Here is a 12046-nt window from a genome sequence, read left to right on the forward strand (position 1 = left end):
ATGCATAGATTTCTTTCTTGGGTTGTAGCACCTAATATGGAACCTAACATCGTGTAGCTATAGTATGGGTTATTTTTCCCTAAATGCAACACCTTGCACTTGTCCACATTAAATTTCATCTGCCATTTGGAAGTCCTTGACTTTTCTTCTATACACAGCCAAAACACTGCTAAACATTTTGTTCTTTCTGTATAACATCAGCAAAATCTATCCCTTTCCGAATACACTACAAAAACCCTTATCCACCGATCCTCACAGGCCTCCCACTGAATCATCTCTCCCCTTTATATTCTATTTAAAATGCAGCAACATTACTTATCTTCCTCCAATGTTGTTATGACCTTGTGACCCTCTCAAATCACTAGGTTGGCTGTCATCTGCTTCAACATACAGTTTAAGTTTCTCCTGCACCTTGCCACTTCTCATTACCTTCCTTTCTTATCTTCACTTACAGCCCTCCTTGCAAACTCCATTCATTAGGCAAGCTACTCCTCTACTGCCACCTCCTGACTCTGCACGTTCCACCTTGCTTCACCATAGGCCCAGAATCAGGGACGGTTCTATCAGTAGCCAGGGTGAGGTAACCGCCTCGTGGCAAAACCCTGAAGCGGCAGCAAGTGCTCCCCAAAACACTCCTGCAGCAGCCGCCTTACTTTGCATTTTGCATCCCGATGTCAGTGGCACGGATTTAATGATAAGCTGGCAAAGTTCCCACACTCTACGGACAGGAAGAAGACCCGCAGGGTGGCGCTGGATGATGATGTACCGGCAGGGTTCCCACACCCTGCCAGCAGGAAGAAAGCCCGGGGGGGAGGGATGGGTGGAAGAGAAGGAATGGGATAAGGATGAGTGAAAAGGGAGGGACGAAGGGGTGGAAAGGTATGAGTGAGTGGAGAAGGAAGAAAAGAAGTGAGTGGGAGGGAAGGATGTAGAGAAGGAGGGCAGGGAAAGATGGAAAAGGGGTGTGAGAGAAGGGGAAGGAAAGGAAGCGGGTGAATGACATGGAAAGGTTGGCGAGAGGAAGAGGGGTGTGAGCAAGATGGGGCATTAAAGGGAAAAGGGTGTGAAGTAAAGAGGGAGCAAGACTGTATGGGGGAGGTAGGAGTGGAAGAGAGTGCAGGGCCACTAGAAGTACTAGGCAGCTGCCTATAGTACCACAGTTAAGGGGGCAATGCAGCAGTGGCAGGGCCACATCGATTGCTTCACCTAGGTCTTCCTACCCATGCAGGATCTGATGAGGAAGTCATATTGCGTGGACCTGCATGGGTGGGAAGAAAGAGGCATAATTGTTGCAACTAGAAGGAGCTGGAGCAGCATTGGTCCGAGTGGACGAAAGAAAGGAGCAGAAGCAGCGTTGGTCCATGCCCCGGGAGGAAAGAGGAGGAGTCCCATCACCCACATGTGCTAAAGGTAGAGGCTCCTGCTGCTTGCGTGTTCCAGAGGGGGAGAAGTGTGAGTAAGAGAGCGTGTGCATGTGAATGAGCATATGTGTGCATATATACGAGAGAGTGAGGACAAAGTTTACATGCAGGCTCTCCACTAATGCACAACAATCTCAGGGTGATTGGAAATCAAAAGTTCCCAGATATGGAGAGCAGGGGATACTTTTTATCAGTTGTAATTACTGGATGTTATTTGATGTGTCTGTGGTTTTGAAATATTGTATTGGCTTTTGGGAAATGTTCTAAATTTTTATATAGATGTTCTATTCATCAGCTGTTTTGAAATGTTCTTTTTATTAATACCATTTTATTATTATGATTGATGTTTTATAGTTCTTTGGATTATGAGAAATGATGGTGACTGCATAGAGTGTCTGGCTTCTTGCAGTTTCCAGTTCAATTTTTGTGTGCATGGTTTTATTTACACTTATGGCCTCTATTCTGTATTTGATGAGAGTCTATCTGTATGTACATGTGTGACTATGGTGAAGTATTCTGCTAGTATGTAGTTTCTGTGTAAGGATCTATTGCAGCATGGTATGTTCTATTTTCCTAGTAGGAGGTATATTGGTGTTTTAAGGCCTGGCGTAATATTTATAGTGTTGCCTTTTCATAGTTAGGGTTATTGCAGTATGAAATAGTGCTGTTTTGTTATGGGGGGGGTTTCTATTTTGTAAGTGTAGTTCAGTTTACTTAAGGCTTTCTGAGGGTCGAGTCCACAGCCAACGCACGTGACAATAAATCGAATACCTTATGGGTTCCAAATGTCTTTTGTGCAGAATTTTCTGGTTGGTGCCACAGCAGTGCATGTAACTATAATATATGTGTTATTGTAAGTGATATTTTTACCTCAGAAGACTGTACTTTGTCCTTTTTCACGTAAAATCTCCCTTTTTGGGTCGTGGAAGCGGTTAATATGAAATTGTAAAATCAATGAATGTATAATTTTTAATTGTGTGTGGGAAGCATGGGAGCCAACTTTTCAAAATATTTGGAGGTGCTTAACTCAACACAAATTACCCCGCCTTGCTCTTACTGAAGAGGTTTGATCAATATTGCTCCTACACCGGTGGCACCGATGGTAGGGAGGGCTGAGGAGAGGGGCTATAAGGCCTAAATTGCCTGCTACCCTTCCACTGGCCCTGAGAGAGCGTGCCCGCCATTCACCTGTCTCCTACTTCCCCAGGAGGCAGGTCATTGGGTTCCCGGGAGTGTGTCTGGAAATATTATCACGAACACTTTTTCTGGCACTTCTTTGGGAGCCATGACCCCCTGCCGTCCGTCTTCCCCAGCATTTCAAATCATTCAAAATGTCAGACTGCAAAGGGGACCCCCCACCCTTGGCCCTCTCAGTGATTTGACCTGCACTGCACCCTGATGGGGAGGGGGAGCACCATCTCATCCCTCGCCTCAGGCAGCAGGTTGCCTTAAGCCACCTCTGTGTGGAATACGTTTCCTGAGCTGGTTCGTCATGACCCCTCTTGGCCCCATTGAAATCTTGCCTAAAAACATATTTTTGAGACTGCTTTTACATCTTTAACCTTGGCTCTCCATGTTCATAACCTATTTAATTGTAATCATGTTTTCTGTAATAAATACATTTCTCAAAGGCTCTTATTTGTCTTGTCCAAGTGACTTCAGTAGACTTGCAGGCCTCACAGAGCAGAGATTGTCTTTTATGTGTAAATGTACAGCGATGCATATGTCTGGTAGGACTAAAGAAATAAGTTGTAGGACTTTAGGTCCCTTCCAGCCCTCTGTCAGCCTATGAGTGTGTAGTACTGATATATTTATCCGTTACAGGAACAGTTATGCAATCTTGAAGGGCGAGAGAAGCGGTTCCCAGGTCTTTTGGGTTTTTGTTTTTTTTGCAGAGGTGTGTGTGTTGAATTGTTGAACCTATGCGTGGAGGTTACACAGCTTCTTGTGAGTGAGGTGTGCAAGGCACTGCCCTTGTGATGTCATGGGAAACAGTTTTGAGTAGATTGTATGCTGTTGCCTAAGCAGGGTGGATTTAGTTAAGCCAAGGCGATCTAAATCATTGATTTGAATCATTGAGAGAAAATCATCATTTAATTGTTTACCCCTGATACTGCTTTGCATATTTCTCACTGATACAACTTTGCATATTTTTTTTTAAAACTAAAACCAATCTGATTGCTTAAATTTGTTGGAAATTTACTGAAAGTCATAGGGTGTTGAAGAATGACTCATTGCAAAGTGAATTCTTTAGTTTACTAAACCAGCTGATTCGCATTGTTCTTCAAACATGTCAACAGCTTCATACCCATCTTTTCTCCCAATAAGCAGTTTTCATTATGATGATGCTCCATCAGCAAGCAGGACTGAATTGGTCATGATAGCGCCAAACAGACCCTTCTCTCTTAACTCATATAGATTTTGTTCTACGGAGCATGCCCAGAGTTCCCACGTGCAAGCGCACTGCTTCATGAGCCTTTCAGTCTGTTTTTTTGTCCAAGCTTCTGCATGGGCATGTATCTGCTCTCTCTTTCTTATTTTGATCCTAGCTTGCTTCCTCTGCAGTCAATCTACAATACTTTTCGATGCAACAACAAAAAAAAAAAAAAAAATAGTTGGTGTAAAAAAAAAAAAAATATTTGACTCCCAAGAATGCTGCTCCCAGCCACTTGAAGGACAGCATGTGTGGCCAGAAGATGTCTATCACCAGCGACCATGATATTACCACAATGCAGCTAACTGTTACAACTGTGGCCCGCTGTCATAGGGGTCCCAAAGAAACGGCCTGGAAGATGGAAAAACTTTGCAGGTCAGTGAAAAGCTGCAGTCATTCCTCCTCCTAGAGCAAATCCTCCTCGGGCACCCTCCATGCCGAGCTGAGCAGGAGCTCCTCGAACAAAGCTCTTCTCTTTTTGCAGTGCCAGTTCTGGATCCGCTGTGGGGCTTGTCAACACATAGAAGGAATCAGCGCCATGCCTCGGAGCCAATAGCACAGGTGGCGCTCCCAAAGCTGAGGACAGGGTCAGTCCCATCAATCGTCACACTGTCACCGCATCAGCTCTCGGAACCATCGATGTACCAGGACTTGGGCCTCACCTTCCTGTCAATGCATTAGGCCTCGACGCAGCCGTTTCCTCCGTTGACACATTAGCATCAGATCCATCAATACTCCACAGCCTGGCACAATTTGAGCACCGTTCCACAGCTCCATCGGTGCACTCGATGCATTCGCGGGGAGAACAATCATTGAGAAGCCCCGAGTGTGATCTTTTTTGATTCAGCCTGTTTGGCAATCACATCTCATCTTTGCCTGAGAGATTCTCTTGCACTGCGGGTTCACAAGGCCAAGCACGTTGATGTCAGGGCTGACCCTGCTTCTTCATCAGCCACTAACCTTTCACAGAGAGCAGATGGGTTTCATGTGGGAAATCCAGCCTGCCTGAGATATGCTTGAATTTAAATGGAGCCCATCTCGCTTGTGACCTGATCCTCATTAATCACATGCTGCTGGGGGGGGGGGGGGTGCCAGAAGTCTTAGTCTCCTGCTAGAGAGCTCTGATTTAGGGCTCTTGGTTGTCTCACTCTCCCGCCTTCCTTTGATTGCATTCTATCCTGAACTCTAATCCCAGCATTAAGCTGAGAAGAGAGATCTGTGCTGTAAACTCCGGAGGCCCTTCCCACTCTCCCAACCCTCTCAGGAATAAAGTGGAAATCACCATTTTCCACTCCCTAGTTACAAACCCAAAGCATTATCATGCACACTGAAATTGCCATGCTGGGTCAGATCAGTGGCCCATCGAGTCTGGCATCTCGTCTCCAAGCAGTGGCCAATCTGACCCTCTAGAAGTACCTGGCAGATCCATCCCCTGCTAATCACTGCCAGGTAGCAATCCCCTAAATTTCTCTGATTAATAATTAATGCTGCGGCAGGTTCTCTTTTGACTCACCAGTGCTTTTTTTTCAGTGTTATTAATACAATGCTGGCTACTCAGCGCACATGGCCTTTACGTGTGGTGTAATGCTGGACAGATATAAAGGTCTGACAGCCTGCTAAGATTCCTCTTAGAGCACAGAGGCGAGAATAGGAAACAAAGCTTTGCGCAAGAGATTTCTGGATCAGAAAGAACTAAACTTGCCACAGTTTTTTGTCCTTTTTAATTCCATTTTTTCCCCTTTCAGAATTTTTCTTACAAAGTAAAATAGTTACAGAGCTGTCTGTACAGTAACATGAATAGCAGTAAAAACAGGAAAACCCCCCCCCCCCCAATTGCTGAAAATTGTTGACAAATAAACGTGGTGTTTTTCAATTTATTTTTGGTTTTATAAAAATAATGTAAAAATAATCATCAAAAAACAACTGCAGTCAGTAGCATTGGCCAGATGCTCTTTTGTGTTAGGATTTTAGAGGCAGGTCAAGTTGCCATCTCACCTCTGTTCAACCTGGAGAGATCTATCAGGCCCCGTTGCATGCAGGGATTGTAGTTCTGATTTTTTTCCATACATTTACCCTAAGTAAATCAGAAACTACAACTCACTGCATGAAGTAGAGCAAAAGTATCCTGGATCAGCCTCTTCTGGTTGACCTGGGGAGGGATAGCAACGCTAAATATAGAAGGCGTGAAATGGACAGACCTGAAGCAGAGGACAATAAACTTCGGGGTGTGGCCTAGAAGGCAATGGCAGGAAATCCCTGCATTCTGATTTGCTGATTTCCAGCACTCTGCTTTACTAGGCTCCACCTCCATCCCTGTTAGGTATACGTTTTTTCCTTTTGTATACAACACAAACTCCGATAAGCTTCCTCTAAATTTGAAATTTTGTTGACAGGTGAAGACATTCAAACCCTTTCCCGTCTTTTTTTGTGATGTGATATTTGTGAAATTTATGTTCCCTCTTCTCCATATATCTATATATATATATATCAATATCTATCTATCCAGATCAATATCTATCTGTCTATCTATATATAGATAGATAGTCTAATCTGTGAAACAGAAGGCAAGACTTAGTTAAGGTGATGAGTTTATGAAAATAACCCAGCCAATCACTGTATGTCTTTATTACAAAATCTTATTACAAAAATAATTACAAAAATAACTTGTGATTTTTGCCCCTCCCCAGCACTTTTGTAAATGGAGGTTTTCTGCCATGAAATGACACAGGACTTTTAGAAAAAGTTCACTGCACATCAGTAGATTCACTTTATCGGGGTCCCCCATCAAATATTTTACAGGACCCCCCCCTCCCCTTCACCTCCTGTTGTTTGAGACACTTCTTCCATCCTCTCTTCTCTCACGCAAGCACTGAGATATCAGAAAAGAACCTGAAAGGTTCTGGAGCTTGTTAGGTATGATGAATCTGGTATAATAATACAGATGTGTTTTCTCTCTGGCAACCATCTGCTCTGTCTGATCGACAGTCCTTGCCTGTCTTTTCTTTAATGCAAGACAGGAGGCCTTCATTCAGAACTGGGAGACGTAGCAGAGTCCATGTCCTCTGCCTCCTGCTCTTGGGGGGAGACTGGCTGACCTCCCTTAACCCGCTTCCACTTCATTCTTCGGTTTTGGAACCACACTTTCACCTGGAGAAGGGAATAAAGAGGACATTGCTCAGTGGTCTGCCATGGTTGCTTCATAATGCATTCCCCAGCACCTCCCCTCTCACCCTAAATTTCTATCTCTTTCTTAATCTCTGCTGGAAGAAGCCCCACATGTAACAGATCATGATGGGGAAGACACAGAAGCTCCATTTCATTCTCGTGCTGCCAACATCAATATATTAGTGGCCAATGGCAAACTGGTCCTCAGAATGTATATTAGATGGAGGAGTGGCTTAGGGGTAGTACAATAGACTGATATCATGGAAACCACAGTTCAAATCCCAGTTCTGCCACTGACCTACTTTGCATAAGTCACTTTATTTCCTGTTCTCAGATAGCCACTTGGATTATTAAACTCTTTTGGAAAGGGACTTTTTGTACCTAAATTTCAATAATGCTGTAAGTCGCCTCTGGCATCATTTAGCAAGGTAGGATAATAAAAAGAAATCCAAATCCATATTTTCATAAATCGGTTAAATAAATCAGACTGACTGATATATGCAAATAAATCCATTCAGGATATTTTGAACTCCAGGCTACTTATGGGGGAGAGAAGGGGTCCCATGGGCCAGTTTGAGCACCAGTGAAGTAAACCAAGATTTCAAAAACTCGGTCCCTAAGACTCTCCAGCAGATCTTGTTTAAAAGATTATATGCTAGATGTATCTGCCAGTGTGCCTCACGACTATCCATTGTGGATATTCTGAAAGCCAAACCTGGCTGAGTGTGTGCAGGACAGGGTTTGGGAAACCCTGGACATGACAACACACTAGGGAAGCAATATTAGGTTTTGATGAGACAGGAGAGGAATGAGAAGTAGCTGTTGGATGTCAGCTGTGTGGAAAATGTCAGGAGTTCCAGCTTTGAATTCCTTTATTAGTTGTGCAGACGGTTGTTATTAGGTTTGAGGCTGCGCTGTTTAAGCTAGGCAATATAGTAAAAGCTACTTGAGTCTGGACATGTGACAGAGTGGACTAAAGAGCAAGCAAACAGACACCAGTAATCTAGAGGGATTCTCTGGTTAGAACCCCACCTGTATTAATGCCTTGTGACTGACAAGACCCTAGATACACAGTTAGAAAAAGAAGCTTCCTCATTTACTCTTATAAGGCAAGATGGCAGTGACAGCTAAATGCTAAAGAAACAAAGATGATGCATGGCTATTGCATGCTAGGATAACTAAATATATATTTATTAGGAGCTAAAGTATTACCTTATATAGAGAGAAAGTTGTTTACTGTAAATAGGACTGTTAGTTCACATAGGCAAAACGTAAAGTCATGCATAGATATTAGTTACACGAATTAAGTATAAATTCCTGGAAGTTAATGCATATGGAAATAGAGTGTGAAATACCAACAGCTGATTTGTTTATGGCTTATTATCAATAGCCTAAGATCATATATAATGTGTGAAATTCTAATGCACCATTTAGAGCTCTCATATCCTGGATTCCTGCTGGTGACCTGTTTAATCTGTTCATATACAAATCAGACAATACATTTTTGAGGAAGTTGCTTACTGCACTTTGTCTTAAGGAGTAGAAAGACTAGGGGGCACTCCATGAAGTTAGCATGTGGCACATTTAAAACTAATCGGAGAAAGTTCTTTTTTACTCAACGCACAATTAAACTCTGGAATTTGTTGCCAGAGGATGTGGTTAGTGCAGTTAGTATAGCTGTGTTTAAAAAAGGATTGGATAAGTTCTTGGAGGAGAAGTCCATTACCTGCTATTAAGTTCACTTAGGGCCGGATTTTAAATGCCCTGCGCGCGTAAATCCGGCCGGATTTACGCACGCAGGGCCCTTGCGTGCCGGCGCACCTATTTTGCATAGGCTGCCGGCGCGCGCAGAGCCCTGGGACGCGCGTAAGTCCCGGGGCTTTGTAAAAGGGGCGTGTCCTAAATGACTCGGCATTGCGGGGGCGGGCCCGGGGGCGTGGTCGAGGCCTCCGGACCAGCCCCTGGGTTGGGTGATGGCGTGCCTGCAGCCCGCTGGCGCGCGCAGATTTACGTCTGCTTTTAGCAGGCGTAAATCGTGCAACAAAGGTAAGGGGGGGTTTAGATAGGGCCAGGGGGTGGGTTAGGTAAGGGAAGGGAGGGGAAGGTGGGGGGAGGGCGAAGGAAAGTTCCCTCCGAGGCCGCTCCGAAATTGGAGCGGCCTCGGAGGGAACAGGCAGCTCACGCTGGGCTCGGCGCGAGCAGGTTGCACAAATGTGCACCCCCTTGTGCGCGCCGACCCCGGATTTTATAAGATAGGCGCGTATCTTATAAAATCCAGCGTACTTTTGTTCGCGCTCGCGCAAAATTATAAAATCTACCCCTTAGAGAATAGCCACTGCCATTAGCAATGGTAACATGGAATAGACTTAGTTTTTGGGTACTTGCCAGGTTCTTATGGCCTGGATTGGCCACTGTTGGAAACAGGATGCTGGGCTTGATGGACCCTTGGTCTGACCCAGTATGGCATGTTCTTATGTTCTTTTGTTCTTGGTGATTACACATTTTTCTTTAAGTTTTTTAATTTAAGCAGAGATATATAGAGCCAGATTAGGAGGCCTTCCCGGGAAATCTCACAAGGTTTTCTCCATTAAGGGATTTTCCATAGCTGCCACTAGATAAACTCAAGCCAGTGGTTAGGGCAGCAGGCCACAACCCAGAGAACCAAAGTTCAGATCCCACTGCCACTCCTTATGTCCTGAGGCAAGTCACTTTTGCCCCTCAGTTGCATCAGGTACAAATTCTGGAAATAGGGAAATATTATTAGTATCTGAATATAATCTGCTCTGAAGTGCCAAAAAGAAGAATATAAATCAAATAAATGCAGTTAGCCCTGGAATTTTTTTCTCTCATAAGAAGATAAGATATGCCATGCTGGGTCAGACCAAGGGCCATCAAGCCCGGCATCCTGTCTCTGACAATGACCAGTTTGTGACACAAGAACTGGAAGATTCCAAAAAGTAGATCTGTTACATATTGCTCACTCCCAAGGATAGTGATTGCATTCCCTAGTCTACCTAGCTAATGTTTTATGGACTTTTTCTCCAGGAATTTTTCCAGATCTCTCTTAAACCCTGCCATATAGTTGCCTTGACACATCTTTTGGCAACAGATTTCACAGCTTGATTGTGCATTGAATGAAAACATACAATTTGTTTTAGAACTGCTGGTTGTTAGTTGCATGGAGGGTCTCCTTGTTTTAGTATTATCTGAGATGTCAAATTACCATCCTTTATTTACCTGTTCCACTCCACTCATAATTTTATAAACTTCTGTCATGTTCCCTCTCAGCTCTCTCTTTTCCAAGCTGAAGAGCCCTAGCCTATTTAGCATTTCTTCATAAGGGAGTTATTCCATCCCCTTTATCATTTTTGTTGCCCTTCTCTGCACCTTTTCTAGTTCTGCTGTTTCTTTTTGAGGCTGGGGGTGAACCAGAATTGTGCACACTAATCAAGGTGTTGCTCAATACAGAGGCAATATGATATTCTTAGTTTTATTCTCATTGGGATCCTGCCAGATACTTGTGACCTAGATTGCCCCTGTTGGAAACAGGATACTGGGCTTAATGGACCTTTGATCTGACCCACTATGGTAAATCGTATGTTCTTATGCTGCTAATCTTGTATTTTGGATCATTCCAGACATTCTGTTTGCTTTTTGCACTGCCCCTTGAACTGAGGATTTCAATGTATTGTCCTCAAGAACAAAGTCCTTTCCTGGGTGGTGACTCCTAATACAGAATCCAGCATTATGTACCCCCCCATTTGGGATTATTCATCATTATGTGCATCACGTTGCACTTTCCTATATTAAATTTCATATGTTATTCAGATGGCCTGTCTCCTAGTCTCACAAGCTCCTTCTGCAGTTCCTCATAATCCACTGCCGTTTTAATAGTTTTGAATAATTTTGTGTCATCTACAGATCTGATCTTCTCACTTCTGCATTAACTAATTTTCACAATTGTTGACTTCTGTGTTTGTCTTGACTAGACTGTAAGCTCTATTGAGCAGGGAATGTCTCTTGTGTGTTGTTTTGTACAGCACTGCATACGTCGAATAATGATAGAAATGTTAAGTAGTAATAGTAGTTCCCTTTTCCAGATCATTTATGAATGTTAAATAGTACTGGTTCCAGTATAGATCCCTGTAGTATTCCATTAATGACTTTTCTTCATTTGGAAAACTGACTCTTTAGTCTTATTCTCTGTATCCTGTCTTTTAACCAGTTACCAATCCATAATAGAACACTGCCTCCTATCCCACGACTTTTTAATTTCCTGAAGAGTCTCTCATGGGGAGGTTGTCAGATGTCTTCTGAAAATCAAAATACAGTATATCAACTCACTAACCTTTATTTTTATTTATAACTTCTAATATTTTTCCCAGCACAGATAGGCTCACTAATTAATATTTTCCTGGATGACCCCCTAGAACCTTTTAAAAAAAATTATCCGCCCTTCAGTCTTTTTGCAAATGACATTTGGATATGCATCAGAGTGGACACAATGGATAGAGCGAATGAAAAGTGACCTAGGTGTTGTGTTCCGTGCTCATGGATCCTTGTTCCTGTCTTGTCTTGGTGTTCCTGGTTTCTGACCGGATCGGCTAGCGGTGATTCCTGGTGTGTGACTTCGGATCGGCTAGCGGTGATTCCTGGTGTGTGACTTCGGACTGGCAAGTGGTGATACCTCGGTGTGTGATCTTGGACTGGTAAGCGACGACCCTCTGGCACTTGACCTTGGACTTCTTCTTGACCATCGTCTCCAAGGGCCCACCTAAGTCCCAGTGGCCTGGGTCCCTACAGGCTCCTCCCAGGGGGACCGTGGGCTTCCAGGGTGAAGCTCCAGTCAGCCCTTGCACCAAACGCTTGACTTTTTGACCTCTCAAAGGTCCACCTAAGTCCCAGCGGTCCGGGTCCCTACGGGCTCCTCCTGGGGGACCACGGGCTTCCAGTGGCAAAGACACAGCTCCTTCCTCGACGTCACGACTCTTCGTCTGCCTCCACAGTCGCCTCTGTCTCCAGTGCT

The 12046-nt window shown here is 44.0% G+C and overlaps 1 protein-coding gene and 1 long non-coding RNA gene across 2 annotated transcripts in view; one reads left to right on the forward strand and one right to left on the reverse strand.

Annotated features, from left to right (window-relative positions):
* The window catches only part of LOC115074461, a 169256-nt gene that overhangs the window by 130698 nt on the left and 26512 nt on the right, over window positions 1-12046 (forward strand). The window lies entirely within an intron of this gene.
* MEOX1 (mesenchyme homeobox 1) overlaps window positions 6440-12046 on the reverse strand; it is a 43569-nt gene continuing 37962 nt past the window's right edge. The window contains exon 3 of the mRNA XM_029573928.1: window positions 6440-7002. Coding sequence (XP_029429788.1) covers window positions 6880-7002 — 123 coding nt within the window. The 3' untranslated portion in view covers window positions 6440-6879. The remainder of the gene's footprint in view (window positions 7003-12046) is intronic.

Source organism: Rhinatrema bivittatum, chromosome 12 (assembly GCF_901001135.1).
Source record: "Rhinatrema bivittatum chromosome 12, aRhiBiv1.1, whole genome shotgun sequence".
Classification (NCBI taxonomy): domain Eukaryota; kingdom Metazoa; phylum Chordata; class Amphibia; order Gymnophiona; family Rhinatrematidae; genus Rhinatrema; species Rhinatrema bivittatum.